This window comes from Hippocampus bargibanti, linkage group LG08 (assembly GCF_051943395.1).
Source record: "Hippocampus bargibanti isolate YZ-2025 linkage group LG08, ASM5194339v1, whole genome shotgun sequence".
NCBI classification, from domain to species: Eukaryota; Metazoa; Chordata; class Actinopteri; order Syngnathiformes; family Syngnathidae; genus Hippocampus; species Hippocampus bargibanti.
The window spans coordinates 16,842,846-16,868,526 of NC_142741.1; the positions used below are offsets into that span (position 1 = coordinate 16,842,846).

The 25,681-nt window shown below is 42.4% G+C and overlaps 1 protein-coding gene across 4 annotated transcripts in view; it reads left to right on the top strand.

Moving 5' to 3' along the window:
- Positions 1-25,681, top strand: part of fgf14 (fibroblast growth factor 14) — a 113,368-nt gene that overhangs the window by 61,946 nt on the left and 25,741 nt on the right. For 2 of the 4 annotated variants that reach the window (XM_089002243.1, XM_089002241.1), the window contains exon 1: positions 22,619-23,192. The exons of the other annotated variants lie outside the window; for them this stretch is intronic. In XM_089002243.1, coding sequence (XP_088858369.1) covers positions 23,000-23,192 — 193 coding nt within the window. In that variant the 5' untranslated portion in view covers positions 22,619-22,999. Of the gene's footprint in view, positions 1-22,618; positions 23,193-25,681 lie in introns of those variants that run through there. 4 annotated transcript variants of the gene reach the window in all.

The following is a 25,681-nucleotide window of genomic DNA, read 5'->3' on the forward strand; positions in this document are numbered from 1 at the left end:
GATATTTTTTCGGACTCCCTTGAATATCGATATAACGAGACTTTACTGTATATGATAAAATGTCAGAGATATGACAGACAGACACCGTGGACAGAGACTCAGAACCAGAAAGATTGTCCCCACTGCCGGCAGGAGACGCAGTCATCAGATGACATACGCCTGAATTGTGCGCCCCTCTGCCAAGCTATTTATTGAGAGTATATGTAAATTACAGTGATATATTAGTAAACATAGTTTTCTTGATTTGCATACCACGCCTCTGGGCGTTCTGAGCAACAACAGATGTAAGCAGTAAAACATATACATTTTAATTGGTTGTCTTTTCCATGAACTGATAAGTTTGTAATCTGGCGCTTGTGCAGGATGTTTAAGCCGTAAATAACTCCGGTGAAAAAGGAGTATCTCAAGCCCTAAATTCTGTGCAAGGCCGGACCTTCTAGAATCTTGATGGAGACGACGGTTCATCGTGCCGTATCAGATTTACTGTGGCCATCTGCGCTTTGACTGTAGGCCCATTGTTTAGTTGGTCAGCAAAACACGGCACTTTTAAACATGATAAATTATTATTCTCCATCATATACATTCCTCCAAAATGTAAGATTTTAACATTTCATGCATATTTATTTATACTAGGGCATTATTCTCCCATAAATTGTAGATCAGTTTTGTGGATATTATTATATTTTTATTTTTTGCTATTGTGCACAAAATATCATTTTTCTTTTTTTCTTCCATCTCTTGAGGGCCTTAATCTTAAAGGAAGGTCACTTGCTTTTTGGGACATTGAAACATTTTTCCTGTTTTTTTTTCTGGCATTGACCATTTATTTTTCACGAAATAAAAACTTCATTGTCATAGTAACTACAATTGTATTCACCGGTATATGTTGTTTTATTACAGCTCCTCAGCATATTTCTTTAGCTGATGAATTATGACTATTCAAATAATATTCACATGGTTACATATTTCACGGCTGGTGGCCTTAATTTTTGCAATGCCCCAGATTTATTTTTGACTTCATGCTTTTTTTGCATTTACGTGAAAATGTTTTCCCATAAATGAGATTTCTTGTAATATCACGAACTGCATTACTGGTGAACTTATTTTGACTATTATTCTGAACTTACTAGATGAATCACTCACATTACTTTTTTTATTAAATATCTGTTGTGTAAAAAGGAAATCACATGCTAAACTTGGCTTTACATGCAGTACAGACTTGAACGGGTTAATCCGATCAGCCGGTGAGTGGGTGTGGCTGTGGAGTTAAATGCTGTCTGAACCGGGTGGCTCTTGTTAGCCAAGGGAGACACACCGCCGGTGAGTCCACATGTTGCATTTCCACGTTCTACCTTTCTGTGGATTTAAACTAAAATAATGTCAAAGTAGTGATTTAAATGATTGTGAATGAGTTGCATTCATATCCTGTGTTTCTATCTGTAGGTTTATGACCTACTTCACTGCTCGTCTACCAAACAAAAAGGAACCAATGTTTTCAAAACTCAATCAACAATAAATAACGAGAGTGAGTTAAGTTGTATCAGTGTGTCTCTCTGGGATCCATTTCGGTGGGAAAACGGGAAAACGTAAATTGACCAAACAGTCATAAACCGCCGCTCACTGCACCTGACTGGTGCAGCGGCAGCTTGCTCACCTGAAAGGCACAGCCAACCCAGCCCTGGCCGACCTAACACTCCAGTGACTGACTGGAGCCGACCTGGAACTGCTGGTTAAGCTTAACCCAAAGCAACCAACTGTGCCACCTGGTACAGTAGTCTGTAACTGGGTTTCAGACCACAAAGACAAATCCAATCAATTCATCTTTTGAAATTCCGGTTTATCTGGGGAAAAAGAGCCAATTGCACCAATAAAGTGGAACAAAGCCCCTCAACAAGGACCCCACTGGTCAAACAGTCGGCTCTCCAGTCAACAGAAACGGAATTGAGATGAATGACTTGAAAAAACTCAAGAGTGCACGATCAAAAGCACAGGCCTCATTCACCAGAAAAGGAAATGCTTTGACGACTAATGTGGCGGCTGGACTTCTGGACCCAAGTGATGTTCCAAATGAATGGAGGAGCTTCAAGATGGACTTCTCTAAAGTTGTTGATGCCGGGCTTGAGTATGCCAACGCCCTAAGAGAATCAGACGATGAAACAGTCAGAGAGTCTGCAGTGGAGATCGACAGGCTGACCGCTGAGTGCGAGGGAAAGTTCCTTGAGGTGAAACGAGCCACACAAGAAGCCTTTTGGAATGGATATGGCAATGACATGTTCTCTGCCCAGTCTAAAATCGCTGAGTCTGCAGTTACTCAGGCTGAGGAGGACGAAGTCAGCCCTCAGCAACCAATCAAGGACCGCAGGCTGAGGAATAAAGGCCTAGACAGAGAAGTCGCCGAACTCAGTGACATGCTGGTGGAATGGAAGGAGTTGATTCCTGCCTCCAAGGTAGTGGACCTAAGAATATGCTACCGAACGCTGATTAAGAGGCTCCTGGCTTTGTCAGACAAGCTGGAAGAGGAGGAAAAGGAGGAACCAAGTGGTGCAACACTGGCCTCCAACTTCGGAGCGGGAATGTCCAGCACAGACACCCTTTCTCTCCCAGATAAGCCTGTGGAACCAAAGCCTGAACATAACACCAAGAAAGCGCTAACCTCCAACCTTGGAATGGGAATTTCCGACACAACCACCCAGCCTTTCTCACCACAAATCATCCCCAGAACTGTGCAGAAAGGACCATTTGATTTCATGCCTCAAATCGGCCTTGAAAGGGCGCGGCTACCCACTTTCTCCGGCGATATGAGGGACTACTACAGGTGGAAGGCCAAATGGGCGGAACTGCAGCAACTAGGCAACCCACAGGGAGCAGAAGCTGTGAGAAAGTTTCACCTACGAAGCAGCCTGCATAGGAAGGTAAAAAGGGAACTTGTTCTCTCCAGTTGTGGTTCCGCAGATGATGTGTTCAGACTGCTGGATAACAAGTATGGGAACAAGCAGAATATTGTCTGGCTAATAACAAATGAAGTCCAGGCTCTTCCCTCTCTTAAAGCCAACAACCCCAGGAAAACCATTGAACTGATTCAGGCTGTGGAAAGAGCGCTTTGCAGCCTTCAGATCCTTGGAGAAGAGGATGCCGTCAAGAATCGGGTGGTCTGCCAGTCTCTGGAGAGCAAGCTTCCCAGCACACTGAAAAAGGAGTGTATTGTGCACAGAACTAACCCTGCTAGCGGATTCTCTCCATCGAACCACTTTGACTGCCTCCTGGACTTTCTAAAGAAACAGGAAGCAATCCTGGAAGAATTGGACCAATTAGAGCCCACCTCCTTAGAAAAAGATGCAGTGGAGAAAAGTTCACCAGTCGTGAAAGTGAAGAAACCCTCCACTAAATCTCCTGCAGGTCAAAAGGACGATCCGACTAGCTGCACTGTGTGTGGCGACAACGCGCATGCTGGCAGGCTATTTGTGTGCAAAACCTTCAAGGAACAAGACCTTGCTGGAAAAAAGGCTCATCTGAAGAAGATTGGGTCATGCTTCAAATGCTTGCGGCCTCACACCAAGGATGGCAAAGGTTGTACCTCCAAATTCCTCTGCACAAAACCAGTCTGTCGGGAAGCAGGGGTCTCAGACCACAACTCTCTCCTCTGTCCCGAGCCACCATCACCAAAAATGGACAAGTGTGAGAATCAAAGCAGCAAACAAGCTGGAGAAAAGAGAATTGGCTAGACTAAGAGGCAGGAGGAGTTTCTGGCGGGACTCACACCAGAACAAAGAGAAAAGTGCAAGAAGGTATTCTCGAACAAAGTCTCATCAACTGTATGCACCAATGCTGGAGATGGACTGAAGGAATACCCAGTAGTGATGATGCTGCTGAAAGCAACAACAAACTCAGGCTGTCTAATAGGCACCCTCATCGACCTCACTTCTGATATAAGCTACATTACAATATGAAGCAGCTAACCGCCTTGGTCTGTCAGGTGAGAACATTAAGCTGATCATCCATGGGGTTGGGGGCATGAGTAAGACAGTTGTGACAAAGAGATATTCCCTCCGCCTGAGGGTGAAAACCCCCAAGGGAAAAGTGGATGAACATAAGATTCTCTGCTATGGCCTAAATAACATTGCTGAGGTGAACCAGCCTGTCTCACCCGGGCAATTGCAAAAATTCTTCCCTGACGTTGCCGCTGATGAACTAGTACGGCCAAAGAAAATAGACCTTCTGATCAGTCACCGCGAGGGTCGACTTGTTCCCCAGCCAACCAAGATTGTGGGAGACCTCGTGCTCTGGGATGGCCCACTGGGCAAGACTGTTGGAGGAACCCACCCCAACCTGATTGAGGGTATTGACTTGGCTGTGTACCGCTCGGACACTCACTTCGCAAGAAGTATGAGATCTGCCTCAATGGCATGTAAAGAGACAGTCTTTGTCCAAACAGCGGAGGAGAGAGCACTTGCCCAAAGCCTCACAGCTACAAACAAGGAGGGCCTCGAATGGTTCAGGTGGTACAGCATTGGAGCATCCCGTATTCCCCTATGTGGTGGCTGCAAGTGCGGCAAGTGTTCCCCAGGAGGGAAGGAAATGACCTTCAGGGAAGAAAGGGACCTGGAGAAGATAAAGGACTGCCTCACTTGCGTGTTGGCTGACAAACACAGTGATTCCCCCCACTGGGACGCAGCCTTGGAAGGGTGACCCGGCAACACTGCCAGACAACCGTCAAGCAGTTGAGGCGACCTTCAGGAACACTGAGAGACATCTGGAGAAGGAACCTGTATGGAAAGCCGCACACACAAAACAAATTCAAGAAATAGTTGCCAGAGGAGCTGCTGTCAAACTCTCTAAGGAGGAAATCAATAGCTGGACCGGACCAACACGGTATAGAAGTCATCTAGATGCACCTAATCCTCACCCCACTTCAACCCCTGTGAGAATAGTGTGGAACAGCAGCCAAGAGTTCCGAGGGATGAGTCTCAACAATCTCCTGTACAAGGGTCCCGATGTTTTCAACCCAATACGGGGAGTGCTTCTGAGGTTCAGGAGTGGACAACACAATGTCACACGAATGTATAACTCAGTGTGGCTGAAGGAAAAGGAAGCCCACCTACACCGCTTTCTCTCGAGAGACCACCCAGGAGATAAAATGGAGGTTTTCGCAGTTGTCAGGGTAAACATCGGTGACAAACCAGCTGGTTGTGTCGCCCAAGTCGCCATGAGGGAAACCGCCAACCTTCCCCAGTTCGCTGACATGGTTGAAGGATGCCGCGTTCTAACTGAGGATAGCTACGTGGATGACATCTTGACATCACATGATGAACCTTAAACCCTGCAAAAAATCACCAGGGGGGTGGAGGACATTCTGAGAGTGGGGGATTTCTTCCTTGAGCCATGGGTCCTGTCACACCAAAGTGGGAGGAGTAGTCCACCTGCTGACATTGGGGCCAAAACAACAACTCCCAGGACCTTCGTGCTGCCAAACCAAATGAAGGATGAGGAGAACAAAGCGCTGGGTGTTGGCTACAAACCCGAGACAGACAAGCTTAGGGTGATAACCTCCATCAACTTCGCCAAGAAAAGAGGGAAAGTGGGAATGTGCCAGCATATTATGAGCGATTTGCCACCAGAGCGCTCACAGCGTGCCAATCCATTCAAATACACCACGCTTGACCTCTTAGGTCCTTTCGAAATTAAGGATGCCGTCAAGAAGAGAACCAGAAAGAAGGTCTGGGTCATAGTGTTCTGCTGCATGGCATCAAGAGCAGTTCATGCAGACCTTGTTGACGACCAATCATCTGAGAGCTTCCCCCAAGCTTACTCTCGTTTCGTAGCCCTGAGAGGCCATCCAAAAAGACTCTGGTCTGACCGAGGAACACATTTCCTTGGAGCTAAACCTGCCTTGAACGAACTGTACAAGCGCCTGGCCAGCCTGCAGGAAGCTTCCATCCAGAACAAAGCTGCCAAGAATGGAACAGAGTGGTCATGGGAGTTCCACCCGGCTGACGCACCTCATCGCGACGGAGCTGCTGAAGCCGCAGTAAAACTCTTAAAGAGAGCCCTCATGAGCCTTGGTCGGACACTAGGCTCATTCACCTGGATCGAACTCCAAACCCTCTTTTATCAGGCAGCTAACCTAACAAATGAAAGACCAATTGATGCGAGGGCACAATTGCAAGAGGACTCAGTTGAGTACATCACACCCAACAGTCTACTCCTTGGACGGTCCGGACAAGGAAGCGATACAGGAGAAATCGACTTGTGTATACATCCCTGGATCAGAGCCATTCAGATCAGCATGGACATGTTCTGGTCAAAATGGCGTGAACTTGCTGGACCAAACCTATTTGTACGGCCAAGATAGCACCACACGAAGAGGAACGTTGAAGCCGGTGACATTGTGTGGATCGCTGACCAGAACGCTCTACGAGGGCAATTCCGGCTTGGACGGATCCAGGCCGTCTACCCAGACAAGAAAGGACTTGTTCGAACACCTTCAGGGCTGGTAGGGGCAAGCCTAGCGCTGCCTCCAGGTCCCACACTTGCACATACACGAAGTAAGAAGATGAAAACACGCACATAACCATACCCTGACAGTACACCCGCTCTGTCAAGGTAGGCCCCCGAACATTGACCTTGACACCATCTCCTTCGTGTGCAGTAAATAAGAATGGACTTTTATCTGATGTTGGAAAAAAAAACCTTTGTCATATGTTTTAATGTTGGGTGACCTCTCTGATTAATCAGTCGGTCAAGTGGGAGGTGTTGTGTAAAAAGGAAATCACATGCTAAACTTGGCTTTACATGCACTACAGACTTGAAAGGGTTAATCCGATCAGCCGGTGAGTGGGTGTGGCTGTGGAGTTAAATGCTGTCTGAACCAGGTGGCTCTTAGCCAAGGGAGACGCACCGCCGGTGAGTCCACATGTTGCATTTCCACGTTCTACCTTTCTGTTGATTTAAACTAAAATAATGTCAAAGTAGTGATTGAAATGATTGTGAATGAGTTGCATTCATATCCTGTGTTTCTATTTGTAGGTTTATCACCTACTTCACCGCTCGTCTACCAAACAAAAAGGAACCAATGTATTCAAATCTCAATACAACAATAAATAACGAGAGTGAGTTGAGTTGTATCAGTGTGTCTCTCTGGGATCCCTTTCGGTGGGAAAACGTGGAAACGTAAATTGACCGGACAATATCCGTCAATACACAAACACACTACACAAGATGAGATTGTCTAGTCGGCTTTCCTTTTAATTTTGGTCTTAATGTCTCACAGCACAATCCATGGTCCACAGGAAGCTAGTAAATTTGAATGAGCTCATGCTTCACCTGTATCAGGGAGAAGAAGGGAACTAAAGTATTTCAAAGACATTAAAATTTTCTGGAACACAGTGAGGGGAGTCATAATCAACGGGAGAAAATAAGGGACAATGGGGATTTAACAAAGAACAGGATGTACCTTGAAATTTGGTGAAAACAAAAGTAAACTGGTCATTTGCCAATACTCTGGGAGCAAATTTGAAGGAGGGAAGGGAATTTACTTGATGGTACTTGTGATAACAATCACCTTGATTTTTTTTATATCTAGTGTGTGGGATAGGGTGGGAACACTTGAGATCTCTTAAACGTACGGGAAAACGCGTTATGCTTCAATTATACTAAAATTTGAACTTTTGGGCAATAATTCCAAAAGGTATGTTTTTATGACACACACACTATTGCCAAAAGACAATTTTACCTACATATCGTGAAGTATTGGTTTTTATAGCATCATGTTTTTTTGTCTATGTATTTCTGCATTTATTTATTTATTTATTTAGTCAACTGGATCTGAGGCTTTGGTTGCGAAGGTAGAATGAATTTCAATACCGTTAATTGAAAATATAGGTCTGTGTTGGCACAAAACAGTCATGCATCTACTTGAAAGCATAAATAAATAAATAAATAAATACATACGTACATACATACATAAATAAATGAAAAACAATAATGGCGGCCCGGTAGTCGAGTGGTTGGCACACCGGCTTCACAGTGCAGCGGTCGCCGGTTCGCGTCCCGGTCCGGCCTCCCTGTGAGGAGTTTGCAAGTTCTCCCCGGGCCCGTGTGGGTTCTCTCCGGTTCCTCCGGTTTCCTTCCACACTCCAAAAACATTCTTGGCAGGCAGATTGGCCACTCCAAATTGTCCCTTGGTGTGAGAGTGACTGTTGTATGTCTTTGTGTGCCCTGCGATTGACTGGCAACCAATTCACGGTGTCCCCCGCCTCGTGCCCGAAGACAGCTGAGATAGGCTGCAGCCCTAATGAGGAATAAGCGGTACGGAAAATGGATGGATGGATAAAAATCAATAAATAAATGTAAAGAAATGTCAGGCACAGCCTATGTGAACATCTTAACTCTGTTTGAGGTTAACGAGAGCCACCTTAATCAACTATTATGATAACATGATACGATGTCCGCTGTAGTAACCCCTGTCCGTGAAAAGGATGGTCGTTGTGGGCTCAATCTAAGTAACCATAAGGTTTAAGTGTAATCGATTAATTCTGAGCAGGGTATGTGTGTGTGTGTGTGTGTGTGCGCGCGCGCGTGCGTGTGTGTATGCATGTCTGCATGTATGAATGTATGTATGTATTTATTTATTTAGTTATTTTATGGCTCTTTTACCTACAGTGCTGTGATTGAACGAGAACATCAAGTTTGGACACACTGCTTTTTTCTTGCCTCAGATATATGTGATATATGTTTAATTCATGATATTGCGCCACACTGTGTTGGCCCTTGGCAAATTGAACTTGATGGGTTTCCATTTAGAGGTTGCCCCCTTTTGCTTGTTTTTCCGCTGAAGTCGACCATGGGGCTTGTAGTCTTTGGGGGTCGTGACGGAGCGACGGGGGAGGTGGGCAAGCATATACTGTAGATGAGTTTGAATGTGTGTGCCGGGGGAGTGTGTTGGTGTATGGGTGTTTGTGTGTGCGTGTGTTTGTGTGCGCGTGTTTGTGTGCGAGAGAGCGAGAGAGATAGAGCGACATCATGCTGCACTTATATCATGCTGAGCCCCATTCTGTCCTCTCGTGGTCGAAAAATAGTAAGGCAAGTGAAGTATCTAAAAATCTCGAGTCACGGCCCATGTTTTAGAGAAAGTTCTCACAGCACATCACCAAACAAAATTGTCACAAAAATATGGGCACTGAAATAAGGACTATTTCCAGTTCCTTTCAAATCTTCTCAGCATGAAATTTGAGAATTTTTAGAGACTCTGAACAAAGGCAACAATCTGTTACATAGGTTTTCAAATATATTTATGCCAACTATATTGACAAAAGTGCGCATTTAACTTAATTTTTTTCTCAAATGGCTAAAGAAAATAAAATAATTTGGATCCAGATACATTTTTAAGTACACATACCAGTAATAGTAGTAGTAGTAGTAGTAGTAGTAGTAGTAGTAGTAGTAATAGTAGTAGTAGTAGTTGTTGTTGTCGTCGTGGTAGTAGTGGTAGTAGAATGCAAATTATGTTATATTGTGCAACCACATGATGACATCAAAATGAGTAAATTGAACTGAAAATGTTTTCAGTGTAGTGGAAACGTTCACCTTCTCAACCTGAGAGGCAGACAGATGAAGAAATATACATTATTTGTTTCCATTTTTTTTTATAATTGAAATCAGTGTTTGATGACAGTTGCAAAAGACTCTTAATTGTGTCTTTTTGGATGTGACATTTTAAAGTTCCCTTCCCAAAGAATAATTAAAACAAAGACATAAAAATATAGTAAGTGTGAACATTTAAATGGAAGATTCCCAAATTAATAAAACCTTCTAAGAAGGAGACCTCAAGTACACAGTGCATCGATTCATGAGCTCAGTTTTCAATAAATTTTGGATGGGGGGAGAAAATTTGCCTTTAATGTCTGTTTCCAATTGAAAAACATAAAACCAAACCAAAAAATTCAGAATGGCTGCAAAATTGCGCCACCCTTGCCTTCTTTTCATCAGCATATACTTTGAGATGATCAATGTTTTCTTGAAGTGTAAACGTATATCCTCTTTATCAATGTTTTCGACTTTTCTGTGATGGTTGGTCTGATATGGGCAGTTCAAAAAGCTCTACATGGCTTCTTCCTTGATGTACATACACAGTGTATGTACGTGTGTGTGTGTGCGTGTGCGTGTGTGTGTGTGTGTGTGTGTGTGTGTGTGTGTGTGTGTGTGCGCGCGCGCGTGTGTCTGTGCGTGTGCGTGCGCGAGTGCGTGAGTGCGCGTGTGCGCGCGTGTGTGCGTGCGTGTGTCTGTGTGTGTGCGCGCGTGCGTGTGCGCGCGTGTGTGTGTGTGCGCGTGTGTGGGTGTGTATGAGAGATGAAGCGATGGATCACGCTTTTCAGCCCCGCATATGCAGCAGTTTATGCAGACCTTTTTTTTCATTTCTTATGGGTTAAGATGCACCCCCCTGCCCCCATTAGCATATCATTAAAGACACCCTCCACCTCCTTGACCCACATCAATCATCAATTATTATTGAGGATTTTTTATTTCTTTTTTTTTGTTCAAACCCAAGTGGTATGATTGTATTTTTGCCTGCATGCAAATTCCACACACATACGCCTTTGCCAATTCTAATAGATATTCTCCCACGCTGCTGCGGGCTTCCCGAAGGATCGCCAAACTGCTGACGAAGCTCTCTGTTCCTCTTCCACTGCTGCATCCTTAAACATAAGATGTCGACAGTATGGATTTGTGATCAGAATGAAAACGAAGCACCATTTCGCTTTGCTTGCCAAGTCTCTGCTTTTGCTCGTGATGAAAGGTTCGAGGAAGGGAAGAAAGCACATTTGCTCAATCGACTTGAATGCAGTTGTTGCTCTTCCAATATATAAAAGTCATCTGTCTTTGATCCTCTCCTCTTTCATCTGGAACTGCTTCGTGTTACAGAGAGGGTACAGAAAGTGCTTAAGATTGAATGACTCTCTGTGTCTTTGTGTTGTCATGTTATTTGTTATGTAGTTTTTTGTGTGTTTTTTTTTTACTTCAAGACGGCGCCGCAAGAGTGGCTGCCTTTCCTGTATTTTGTTTTTCTACTTTCATTCCTTTCATAACTTCGCTGCTGTGAAATGTAATTTTCTCCACTGAGAGACTAATAAAGGCAAATCCAATCCAATCCAAATCCAATAAATGTATTCCACAAGATACCCAAAACACGCAGTATATTTTTCCTCAAATGCAAAACACCAATAAAATGACTTAAAGTGTCTAAAAATTACTTCAATTTGAAATCGGAAGTTGCCAGTTTCAGAAGGTACCGCACCCATGTTCGTGGTGTCACGGCAAGACGTTTTGCCTTGCTCAAGAATCAAAACAATGGCTTCAGATTCGGAGAATATGCTTTCTTGTTACTCATCCAGTTATGATTATGATTTAAATAGTCCTGAAAAAGAAAGCATACATGTTTGCAATCGATTAAAGAATTTATTCCGTGTCATTTTGAGGCATCAGGGGTGGGAAATGTCGCACCAAAAAAAAGGCAGAACATGGCGACAAAGCCGTGTAAGGAATTAATCAGCCCGTTTCCACAGGCTGATTAATTCCTTACATGGAGCTTTGTCGCCCTCTTCTGCCTCTTTTTGGTCCTACACGACGTTTTCAGACCAAAGTACAGCAAAATGCATTGATGTGATGGAAGGACTGCTACAATGTGTCCTGTTTTCGGTCAGGGGCATTCCTTCAGTGACGTAACGTACGGACTCCTCACCAACTCAAAAACAAGACTTCCGGAATATACAGCGCGAGTCTTAAAACGTAAAATATAGCTATATGCGGTGGAATCTTTGTAAAATACACTCAGTAGTAGTCATTTGATGACATTTTACAAATTATGGAAACAACTTGTTCGGAGACGTCGGTTGTCCTTTAAGTCATTCACTGCCAGACGATATGTGCAAAAACGTGTCCACTCCAGTGCCAGGGTTTTTGTCATTTTCACTGAATTTGCAGGACCCACTAATATTGAGTTTTACAACTACATAAATATTCAATGCAGCGTAAGAAACCTTAGACTCTCTTCTTTCATCGGAAAAAAATGTTTATTTTTTTTTATTTTATGTGGCTCTAAAGTAATCGGCATGAAATGTGGGGGTGGATGTACAAAAAGCAAATGCTGCCCCCTCGTCGTCTGAGGTCTTACCGAAGCTTGAAACACACCCCTGAACAAAACCTGAACACATTTTGGAATGGCGCTCCATGTCATGCTTTTCAATTCCCGAATAAATTCGGGAATGGCAGTGAGTCAATAGCCCCACAATGGAGAAATTTGCTTACCCATGCTTAAATTACACACACACACACACACACACACACACACACACACACACACACACACACACACACACACACACACACACACACACACACACACACACACACACACACACACACACACACACACGCACACACACACACACACACACACACACACATATACACAAACACACACACACGCACACACACACACACACACACACACACACACACACACACACACACGCACACACACACACACACACACACACACACACACATTCATTTGACTTTGAAATAAATGTCCTGGATCTTTTTGGCACTATGTCCAGCATTCCTGTCGAAAGGCATAGTAATCAGGTCATTGCGTTGACATCTCACGTCAAACAGAATGCTGCCAGGGTAACCAATCATCTTTCCTTCAAAGCTTTTCCACTCCTTCCCTTATGTATGGGGGCAGCCAATCACGGCAATGTAAGTACGAACGAGGTAATTCAAGAGGCAAGTGGGCTATTTTTGAGTGGCACTTGCTGCATTTTATTAGCGTCCCTGTTTTAAGGCTCCACGCCGCAGGCTAGACTTTAATCTTATGCTGTTTTGTGGGGGAATGGCAGAAGGGAAGGGGAGAGGGCTTTGGGCAATGCTCCATCATACCTTCGAGAGTGAGACAAATTACAATGTGGCTCGAGATCATCTCCCAAGGCTCATTTGAGTGCCTGGCAGCCATTATGGGATGTACATTTCAATGATTTTATGACATATGCTCACAAGATAATGAGCTGGCGAGTTAAAGGTTTGCAGGAGAGGTCACCATGTCCGCCGCCACCTCTAGATCATTCGCTGGTGCAGGGAATTACAGGCGCGCACCGTTCTTAAGTGAATGTCATTGGAAATACAGGCAACGTTTGAACTTAACAGTCTTTCAGTCCTCATTCGAACATTATTAGGTACACTTGAAAGCCCTGCCCAACCTTTATGAGAGTGAGATCTACTTCACTTTGACTGATTGTGTAAAGAGACACATCTTAGGGCAATTATCTATACGAACAAATTGTCACTTTCAATATCTACACTTTTGTATACTTACTTTTGGTTAGATTGTAAGCTCCCACTTCTAGATAGTTTGTAGCTGATTTTAAACAATATCACCAGTAGCTGATAGGCTCGTTTGAAATGGTATCACACCTCAGAATGTATACATACCGGGTGAGAGAGGCGGGTCTTCTCCCTCCCTCTCTTCTCTTCCCTCTTAGCTCTTCTCTCCCCTGCCTGCCCTTCGGGTTGGGCAGTCACATTCTTTGTGCTGTCCCGAAGATTAAAGAATATTTTTGTTTTTACTTTTGATTCCTGCTTCATTAATAAAGTCCCGATCACCACCAATTTCATAATCATCTGTTATTACATATTTGTTGAGATTATCTTTAATCATATGAACATGCATTATTTTTAATACTTTATTACATTAATTGTCTCACAGTACAGTGAGTGTGTGCTTTTATCAAATCATCATTTCTTGCTAGGAATAAGAATAACATCACCTTTATTTGTGTCACCGTTTGTATGTTGTCGGAGGACCCCAAAAAGCAGGCAAAAAGCAGAGAGGAACAGGCTGGATTGACCAAAAAATGCAAACAGGAGTACTAACTCAAAAGTTAAAAAAAAGTCTTGTAAAGTCACAAGGTAGTCAAAGTAACAAAAGAAACCTGTTTCAGAAAGCAAAACATAACGGGAGCAGGACACAAGATACTCACATACTTGCAACTCATAACTTACAAATTACAATGACAGAACCAAGACAGACTGAACTCAGGGAACTAAATATAAGCAAAGTGATGAGACGAGGAACACCAGGACAAGACACAAAGGGTTGAAGCTGATTGGTTAAAGACAAGGACACTGATAACGAGATCAGGTGGTGACAAAGACCACAAGGGAACAAAATGATATGTGACCTAAACAGAAACATAACAATTTGACCCACAATGGAGAAATATGCGATCTACAGCAGCAACATTGAGCATGGTCCAGTGCGAAGAAGAACCCACATGAAGGGAAGCAGTGTAAAATCATAATGCCATAGCATTGGAGGGTGACTTATTAGCTTCACGTTAGTGACCTTTGCCCTAGTGTCTACTTCAACAACAAAGCTAACATTTTTTTTATTATAAATTTTATTGCATATATTTATTTCTTTGTTATGATTTTTTTCTTCTCAAAAAGAGCTCAAGATCAGCCAGATTGGCATCTGTGAAAAACAATTTTTACATCTTACCAAATTGCTCAAATCGGATTTAGGTCTAAACGTTGACTCAGCCATTCAAACACAAATGTTTTTTGATATGGACCATTCCTTTGTCGTTTGGACTTTTTTGTTGTTAGTTATTGTCTTGTTAAAATTTCCTTCCTAGTCTCGAGTTAAAACTATTGATCACTTCAGTGTGTGCACAATTCCTTTGTTTGTTTGTGTTTTTTATTTTTATTTTTCTTGCAATTGCTGACTGGTCTTCTTTTTTCGCAGATGCGATAATTTTGTTTATCTCCTGGAAAGGGATGATTTTGGAAGTTCAAGCATTCTGCCTGATGGTTTGTACAGATGCACATAGACACATCAGCCACGGAAAACCACTCAAAAGAAATACTCATCTGATCTCAATGTTTTTTTTCCCAATTCCATAAATAAACAGTGCTAACATTCATGGTTTATTATATTTTTTAATGTTTGAACCATCACTGTCACTTTGACACCAGACATTAACGCACGGTGAAACACGTGGACGGATCACTTTTTCATATTTTCAATCCAAACGTGTTGAAGTCTCCAACCACATTAAAAGTGAAACACCAAACATGCTCTGTTAACTTTGACTTGAAAAATTACATCTCGTTTTTAACCCTCTGTTATAAAAAAAATAAATAGATCTCAGTCAGAAATCGTGTGAGGGGAAATCATTTGTTCCAGAACTCTTTGACCACATAACTTTCTCTGTTAATTTGTTTTCTTCTTTTGCAATAAATGTCACAGAATAGCCAAATACAGAGCAGACAGTAAATGCTTCCGATATGCTGTCAAATTTTTCATATCATTATTCATATGTTGTGTAGTTTAGCTATCTATTGCCTGTATTGAGCAGTGATGAAGGAACGTGGCCTGGAGGCGGAGCAGTAAGAATCATCATCAGATGGCTTGTTTATCCGACTTGTGTCGGCTGACATTTTATTGTGGCGTCGCCGCAGGCCATTGAGCTCACGCTAATGTCATTTTCTCAGCGCAGATTGCATTAGAAAGTTCGGTTCTGATGAGAAGAGCCCACAGCAGATTCTGTTGCATCCACACATTTTGTTTCATTCATTCATTCATTTATTCATTCATTCATTCATTCATTCATTCATTCATTCATTCTTGTGGTTATTTATTTATCTGTTTGTTTGTGTATATATTTTATATTGAATATATTCATAGCCTGCCTGACAACCATAAATGAATGTTCCTAGTAAAAGCAAATGTGTATTTATATTCGTAAGTGTTTTTTTTATTTATTTATTTTTTGCAGATGCTGTCCTCAGGCCTATGTTGAGTCACCGACCATTTCTGGTGACCATTTCTTCCGTTTCTGATGCATACATTCATTCTTTTTCCAAACCACTTAATCCTCACTTGGGTTGTGGAGTAGTATATGCAAACATATAATAGTTGTCCATGTACTTTATATGCAGCTTTGTCTGTTTGAAAGTGCTCTATAAGTACAGTCGAGTCACGGTGGCAAAAAAAAAACACCTGTGTTATCCTCAATTTCTATTTAATTATAATGTCTGGTGCCACAGTGTACCAAGTGACAAATTGACATGGCCTGAAAATGCCTTTATATTCATAGTGCAGCATGTAAAACATTATGATGCAAATTTGATCACTATCATGGAAATGTTTTTATCAGCTCTTCATTTCAACTCACATGAACTTTTTCTGTTTTGATTAGTGCAAACAAACGTGTGTTTCGTTGCACCTGGTATTTAATATGAAAATGAAGTCAAAGAAAAAAATGTGATCATGTCTTTTTTCCCCCAAGGCTGTATAATGATTCACCTTGTCATCAACGATTAAAGGCCGTTTTCCTTGACATGACCTGCGCTAAAGTGACCCTGAATTTGCCTGTAACTGGTAAAAAAAAAAACAGACTATAGGGTCAGAATATTAAAATCGCGTAGTTTCATATGATGACACTTGAGGATTGCACATGTATTTGGTGCGCTTTGGAGGCAAATGAAAGCAAAGTGCTCTGGGGGGATTCACCTGTCAAGTTAGCCGTAACCATGTTAGTGCCTTGTAGAGGCGGTATAAATGCTGGCATTGGGGATCAGGAGGGAAGACTTTCAGCTAATGCGAGCTTTGGAATGGGCCCGACATGGAGGCCCGTGCATTTACCTGCAGGAGGAAAAAAAATGTAGGTATGTGTTTGGAGTGCTTTTTTTCGGAGAGGAAGTATGTGGAATCCACTTGTGTGTGTTGCGCTGGTGTGTATAGAAGTTGCAAAAAATATAGATATCGCTATATTCTGTTTTGCTGGACCATTACATCATTAATCCTTCAGATTGGATTTGATAATTAAGTCGCTTGTGTGTTTTTTGGTCTGTATTGTAATGTTGCCTTTGTATTCCTTAATCCTTTCAGAACACCTTCATTGTCATTCAGTTTTAAATCCAGCAAGTGAATGATAAATACATTAATCACCATTTATGATACTGTTTTCATTTGATTCATGAAAACAAATGCTTTCACACCCATGCTGAAAAGCATTGTTCCATATCATTTCTATATAGTCTTCCTGTGTTGATATTAGGGTACTGCAACTAGCAATGGCTTCCGGTTGTTGACACACATTTTGTGTCACCGTAAAAATGATCGAAACCTTTGGTAGATTTCATAAAAATGATTAGTTTTCCTTTCATCTTTTCATTTTCGCCACTCCACTGGAAATAATGAAGTCTGCACATGAGCAGCTAGAATATAGAATAATCCAAATAATGAGAAGGCAAGGGGAGCATTTGAAATAATCACGATATTTGGATGTGTTTTAGCCTGTTCTGTTCCCTGTTTCTCTTCCTATCTTTATTGTTGTGCATATATTGTCTTGCCCTTTTATCTCTTTGAATTGCTAACTAGAGACTCACTGCAAAAACAAAGGGTGTTGTTGGCCAAATTCAAAATCCGTCGTCATTTGTACTGCTTGGACGGATGAAAGAATTACAATATACAGTACCAGTCTTGAGCTCTGGGCTGTTGTAATTGCAAAATTGGGAGTTGCGATGCAGAACAAGAAACACATGCTTTCAAACTTAGCTTGTCACACTTTAATTCACTCATCTTTATCTATAATTGCTTCAAACAACAACGTGTATACAGGAAAAGTGGTTACGATTGCACGAATGTCTCTGTCTTATGTGTTGTGTTGTATTATTTTGCCATTTTATGTTAACTGTTCTGTTAATGGTGGTGCAGACAGCTGCAGAGGCTCCTCTCTCTCTCTCTCTCTCTCTCTCTCTCTCTCTCTCTCTCTCTCTCTCTCTCTCTCTCTCTCTCTCTCTCTCTCTCTCTCTCTCTCGCTCTCTCTTTCTCTCTCTTTCTCTTGCTCTGTCTCTCCTGTAGTTCAGGAAAGAAATTTCCACTGTGCTGTATGTTGCACATCGAGCACATTTTACAATAAAGTTGAACTTGAAGTTGAACATCTATGAATGGCAAATTGACTTGTTACTAGGCATAATTTGTAAAGCATTGTGAATTTTATTTTTTGTAGAGTCAACATTTTTGATCAGTCCTGGTGGGGGTTGCATCGAGTCTCACAGTTCTCAAAAGTGGACAAAATATTGAAATATGGACACATACATGCATACATGTAAAATAGTGCATGTATAAAGGAAAACATGTATAAAGGAAAACCCTCACCGAAATAAAGGGGTTGAGGATCATTTTAAGGAATCTTTAGAATCTAAACCAAATCAATGAAAATTTATCTAAGCATGTTTTGGATTCAGTGAGACATGATGTTTTTGATGATTTCGATGGCACGACATTAACATCTCTAATTCTAGGCTAATCGGAGCAAGGGTTTCGGAGCTTCGGCCTGCCGAAGTTTGACATTTTTTGGCAAAATGGGGACTGATGATGTAGCGGAATTGTTTGAATGCAGCACGGGATCGGTTGCCACTCAGTGAAGGTGTGGATGTGTGTGGATGGTTGACCCATCATGTGCCCTGTGACCGACTGTTGACCAGTTCAGGCTGTCGTCTGTCTTCTGGCTGGGTGGGGGGTGGGGTGGGGGGGCCTCCATTAACTCCCTTTCACCCTGCTCAGGATAAGACGTGTTGAAAATTGATGATTCCCTGAAGCTGTTTTGCCTGTGAAACCATAGAAATGTCATATTGCCCGCACGCACACACACACGCGCGCGCACACACACACACACACACACACACACACACACACACACACACACACACACACACACACACACACGCACGCACGCGCGCGCACACACACACACACACACACACACACACACACACACGCGCGCGCACACACACAAACACACACACACAAGTGAAACAAAATACCATCCTTGTTCAGTCTACTGTATATTAAAAATTGGTCAGTAAGAACAACAACAAATATTTTCAATATCTCAGCAACATTAAACCTAAATAACCACAATTACCACTTTAGTGTGAATTTCACGCCTATAATTTGATAGCCATGTTTTAAGGTGTTCAACGTTCAATGCTCACAATCTTAAATTGCTGTGTGCTTGCTGTCTCCTCCATTGGGTTAAAAGCTGAGATTAAATATTGTGTCTGTCGGTCCATCTGATAAAAGGTCAGTCTTCTGCTTGATTACTCGCCCACACCTCTCACTCCACTTCCTTTTTGCCACACTAAAGCAAGCACAGTACTCCCAATATCATTAGACAGACATTGCCTCTGTCACGGTCTGAGAGTGTCCGCTACTGGTTGCAATCTTTAACTGCATCCTCCAGTCGATGCAGCTCTGCAGTCGCTGCACGCGTATAGTAGCGAACACATGAGTGTTAGCTTGTGAATAAAGGGCAGTATAATTGTTTTTGTGTGTTTTCTAATTCCCTGATCAGCTCTGTTCAGCTTGATGTATTTTTTTCGTCATCCATCTATGGTAGGACTCCCATTAATCAGAACCGATGACTGGGAATGAAATTGCAAATCCTCAACCGTCAGTTCTCTCCATCCAATTACAGTATATCTGGATTCAACAGGTGCATGTGGAGACCCCCGGGATAATCTCCTTCCTCTCTCTTTGTAGCCTAGAGCTTTTAATTACAGACACAAACAGCAGATGGCTCTCTCGAGTTTTAATTTGGATGCCTGTGATTTGCTGACAGGCTGTTATTACCCTTGTCAGGACGTGTGTGTGTGTGTCCTGATAATATGTACTGTGTGCGTGTGTGTGTGTGCGCGTGTGTAAGTGCGTGTAAGTGTGTGCATGAGAGATAGAGAGAGAGCGAGAGAGAGAGAGAGAGAGAGAGAGAGAGAGAGAGAGAGAGAGAGAGAGAGAGAGAGAGAGAGAGAGAGAGAGAGAGAGAGAGAGAGAGAAAGAGAGAAAGAGAGAGAGAGTACAGTGAGCCCTCAACTTACGAACTTCATTGGTTCCCAGACAGAGTGTGTAAGGTGAAAAGTGTGTATCTCAAAAAACAATTCCCATAGGAAACAATTACAATGGGTATAATCCGTTCCCGGGTTTCCATAAAATATACTTTTCAACTAAATAAGCCTAAAAAACTACACACAACATACCTTATTCTGTGCATAATAAATGTGCTATTGTATTGTCATGAAATAAATACACCGCATTGTATCATAAAGTCACTTTATTTACATTTGTGATGGTCATTTATGGCTTGATGGAATGGCGTTGGAGATCGAAGGTCAAAGGGAATTGCTGTTTGGAAAGAGAGGCGCATTACATGAGGGCTGTAATTAAAGAAATAAACTGTGCTGTAAAATAAAGTTTTAAAGAGTCACCTTCCATAAGGACTGTAGGTAACTTAACTTCTGGTGCTGTTCGGTCGTGTGCTTCCGCCGAAGAACACTCCGCCAGCCGTGGTGGGTGTGTATTATGAAAATAGTGCTTATTATAAGGTTTAATTTTCATAAATTTGACGTTTGTAAGACGAAAAGTTTGTATGATAAGGTGTTTGTAAGTTGAAGTCTCACTGTACTTTATACCGTATAGTGCTGCTGTATCGTACTGTCTATACTGTATGGATAGCAATACATCAATATCTAGCACCATATTCATTCATCATTCATTTTCCATACCTCTTTATCCTCACTGGGGTAGCAGGGGCGCTGAAGCCTATCCCAGCTTTTTTCGGCCATGATATGTGGAAGGCTGGGGACACCCTGAACTGGTTGGCAATAAATCACAGAGCAACAGAAATGAACAACACAGAAATGAAAACCCACGCTCGCCCTGGGAGAACATGCAAACTCCATACATTGGCATCCTGACTGAGTGGATGCTTCTGTCCATGGTGCTGAAAACACAGTCTGTTGAGATGGGCTTTTTGTTTGGATGGACTGAAGGACAACTCAATGCAAGGCGGCAGAACAGAACAGTGTCTCTCTATGGTCGTCCGCTGTTTGTTTATGGCACATCATAAAATTTATTCGGAATAAATATGGTGCAATGCAAGTTAACCTGCACCAGATGTCATCGTTGATACAGATGTAAGAACTCTATTACTATTGCACTGACATATTTTCAAATTAACATATGAATTTCCATTTCATGTATCATTGCAATAAACTCTACACACACATATGAAAGGCCAAAGTGCAAACACAAATCAGAGTGCAATTATAGTAAAAAATACAATGAGAATGTTTGTTTTGTTTTTTGTTATTAATTATCCTTATTAATACTAAATAAGATACAATTAGATACAATTGTCTATGCAAATTTTTATCAAAAATATTGGTGTTGTAAAATATTTTTTGATGGTTCAGTGTTTAGCACATTAACCTCACATTCCGCAGGTTGTGGGTTCAATCCCCGCCTGGTTCTAGCAGTTTTTTTGACAACGATACTAGTACAGCGTGTTCTACCGGAAACAAATTCCTTGTGTGTTCTACATACTTGGCAATAAAGATGATTCTGATTCTGATTCTGATTCTGGTTCTCCATGTATTGGGTTTGCATGTTCTCCCGGGGTTTGCATGGGTTTTCTTTGGGTACTTCGGTTTCCTCGCACATTGTAAAAACATGCTTGGCAGGCTGATTGAACACTCTAAACCAGGGGTGTCAAACTCATTTTTTATTCCAGGCCACTTTGGAGTGACGGCTTCTCGCAGAGGGTCGATGCAAAATCTTAACATTATTTATTACCCATGACATGTTGACATTTCAGTGCAGATTTCAGAAGGATTATGGAAGTTGACACACATGATTTGCTCCCGCGGGCCACGTAAAGTGATGTGGTGGGCCCCTGGGCCTTGACTTGAACACATGCTCGAAACTGTCCTTGCATTTTATTGTGATTGTGGATAGTTTTTCTTCTCTCTCGGGGACCCTCTGAACAATCGGTTCAGAGTGTCCCCGGTCTCAAGCTAGGATAGGCTACAGCATGCCTGTGAACCTCAGGAGGATAAGTGGTTACGATATTGAAGAAATGGAATATATTTTAAAATAATCTCTGGAAAAAAAAGTTTGATTCTAGCATGATTAATCCACCCTAACTGACTGGAAATACAACAACTACTACTACTACTACTACTACTTCTTCTACTTCTAATAACAATTGTACAGTCAAGTGTTATAATTAAATCGGTTGCAAACATCCATGTCTCTTTTCTGAGTCAGGGACATGGGAATACAAGGAAATTAATCACATTAATGGGTTACAAGTTAAACGCTTCCATAAATAAGCAGTGGGAACATGGGTTGAATGTGTTCGATTTTATTGCATCACTTAAGTTGCATTTAATAAAATAATGTTGATCCAGGTGCAGTTTTTATAAAACTAAAAAATGCGATGGTAGGAGTGAGTTGTTGCTTTCACAATTGTATGGAACGACGAAGGGCGCTTCCGTTGCCTCGGAGCTCCTTGCGAACGCTTGGGAAATCGCTTTACCGGAAGAGTTTGCGCATGTATTCGGACGTATCGCTCCAGAAGAAACTTCAGTCTCAATCGCTGCTCTTTGTGTGCGCATACACGAGCGTCTCTTAAACAGTAACGTGAACGCGCAGACTCGGCTGACAGAAGGAGGAGGGAGGAAATGCCCGGCTGGTGAAAAGGAGGGAAAAAGGAGAGCATTTCTCTCTCAGCACGCTTCAAGCCACAGCTGGACCCTATCCCCCGCTATATTTCTTTTTGGTGTTAAAAATTACAAATCGGGAGTATTCTCTTGGCTACCTCTTTCAGGCAGTGGGAATTATTGAGGACTCTTTCCCCACCTTATCCATTCATGCGGAATTACGCACAATTTTCTGGATGAGTCACACAGTTCAGTTTTTAGCATGTAGTCTCCGGACAACAGAGGGTTCTTATTTTGAATAAATAATAAGGTGACATTTCACACTGTACTGGACCGGAGTGGAGTGCTCACGCCGCCACCATGCCGGGTCCGTGACCCGGTGGCCGGGAAAGGGAGCCGTTTCGTGCGCACACAGCGGGTCCCAGGGTGATATTGGGCAGCCATGGCCGCTGCCATCGCGAGCGGGCTGATCAGGCAGAAAAGGCAGGCGCGGGAGCAACATTTGGACAGGCCCTCCACCAACCGGCGCCGGAGGAGCCCTAACAAGAACAAGGGGCTGTGCAACGGCAACCTGGTGGACATCTTCTCCAAAGTACGGATCTTTGGCCTCAGGAAGCGGAGGCTACGGAGACAAGGTGCAAGTTTTGGCCACGCATCCACTGGTTGAATGCCACTCCCATTACAGGAAACACATGTTCACGTTGATGCGTTTGACGCACTGGTAAAAAGGCGATAAACCATCTTTGCCGCATTTGAAGAGCTGTCTTGTTCTACAACCTGGTCCACTCTGGACACTATGGGTGGGAATGCAGTGCTTATGCTATGATATTGCAATATTGTCAGAATACTATCACAATACTGTTATACATTAAACGTGCATGTACTGGGGAAATCACCCGTGAACATCGCAATGTGACTGACCAGTGTCGACGTAAATCCATATCCAAACATAACTGACAGTAGCCTAAAGAAAAAAAAATGAGTGGGGAAACGTGTGTTTATAACAGCATGTAATTTATCCACTGTAACTATATATATGCAAAGATGGATAAATTACATGCTGTTATTTATATTATTGGTACATACTCCCTCTTGAGTATGGACCAATAATTAGCATTTTAAAATAAGTAATGTACTCAGAAACATTACATTCCTCATCTGTTATCTGTTATCTGTCATCTGTTAAATAAAACGGCTTTAAACATTATAATCACATGTGAGATATAAGTACTCCTCTGGCCGTAGTGGAGCATAAACGTTTTTTTTTTTCAGTGGGAACTTTGTCGAGTGCTGTGTTTAGGATCAGCTCAGCCAGTCTAAATATCCGTCCATATTACCTGATCTGCTTTATCCTCATGAGCGTCATGGACATGCTGGAACCAATCCCAGCAGTCTTCAAGCAGGAGGTGTGATACACCCTGACATGGTTGCCAGACATTCGCAGGGGTCAGTCACATAGACAAGCAGCTCTTCACCCTCACAATCATACCGAGGGACAATTTACAGTGATAAATAAATTTACCACATATGTTTTTGTAAGATAAGAGAAAACTGAAACTACCCAAAGAAAACCCATGCAGGTACACGGAGAATATGTAAACACTTCACAAGGCCGAACAGCCCACATTTGAATATAAATACCCGGATATATGTACTGTGATTTTTCTGATAAAAATATTCAAAAATGCAGAATAGTAATTTGCTTCAGTTAGTTTGCATCATGGATGGAACTTGTTGCACAGGATATGCATCGGTGCTCTGAGTTATTCATATTTCTCGTTGCAGCTGTTGTCATTGCAACGTCATGCACACTGAAAAAATAGTGTCTTGAATTCAGTGAATTTTATTTTGTCAAGTGAATGCACAAAAAACAGTAATCTGGATCCATCACCAGTTTTTTGGTACATTTGGACTCTACTTAAAAAAAGCATTTCTATGAAGATGTATTTTTTTATTTATTTTTGGCGACTACTTAGTAGAAGTAAAATTGAGTACATTCAACACTTGTTTTTCAGTGTACTCCTGTTGCAATGGAGGAGACAGGGGTTCAAATGTGGCCCTCACAGGCCCAGTGGGGATTAAAATGGCTTTTCACTATTCATGTGTGCCCATGTATGGCTATGCGTGTGTGATGTCAGATCGGGGACCCATCTGGAGATGGGTCAGGATGCTTGAAAATGGCAGATGCAGATTGGTTTCGTCCTCTGTCACCTCAGCACAAAAGCCTCACCCATCTCGATTATGTGTGTATGTGTGATTAGGTGTGTGTGTGTGTGTGTGTGTGTGTAGGTGTGTGTGTGTGTGTGTGTGCGTGTGTGTGTGCGTGTGCGCGTGTGTGTGTGTGAGTGTGTATGAAAGCGTGTGTGTGCATATGCGTGCATGTGCATGTGTGCGCGTGTGTGTGTGTATGTGTGTGTATACAGATGATGCGTTCATCTGTTCATTTTAAGGTTTGGCTTGAGTCACTACAATTGCCACTGTTATTTCCCTCTCTTCTTGCACAACATAAAGCATATCTTCTTTTCCTTTCGGCTTTTCCCTTCAGGGGTCGCCACAGCGAATCAATGTCCTCCATCTAAGCCGGTTTTGTGCATCCTCTTCTCTCACACCAGCTACTTTCATGTCCTCTTTGACATCATCCATAAACCTCCTCTTCTGTATTTCTCTCGGTCTCCTGCCTGGCAGTTCAAGGCTCAGCATCCTTCTCCCGATATAGTCGGTCTCTCTCCTCTGGACATGTCCAAACCATGTCAGTCTGGCCTCTCTGACTTTCTCTCCAAAGCCTCTAATATGAGTTGTCCCTTTGATATAGTCATTCCTGATCCTATCCAACCTGGTCAGTCCCAAAGAAAACCTCAACATCTTCAGCTCTGCTACCTCCAGCTCTGCTTCCTGTCTTTTCTTCAGTTTCTCCAGTCCAAACATCATGGCTGACACAACATATACACAGCATATACTGGAACTTTTTTTTTCAGTATAAGTTATGCTCCAACCAGATCTTGCAGCACAGTCTCACATCGGAACTAATGTAAATCAAATAAATCTTCTCTACGGTCAAACTATTGCCTTCATATCAACTTGAACAGTACATATTGTAAATAATACACTTTACCTAAACCAGAAG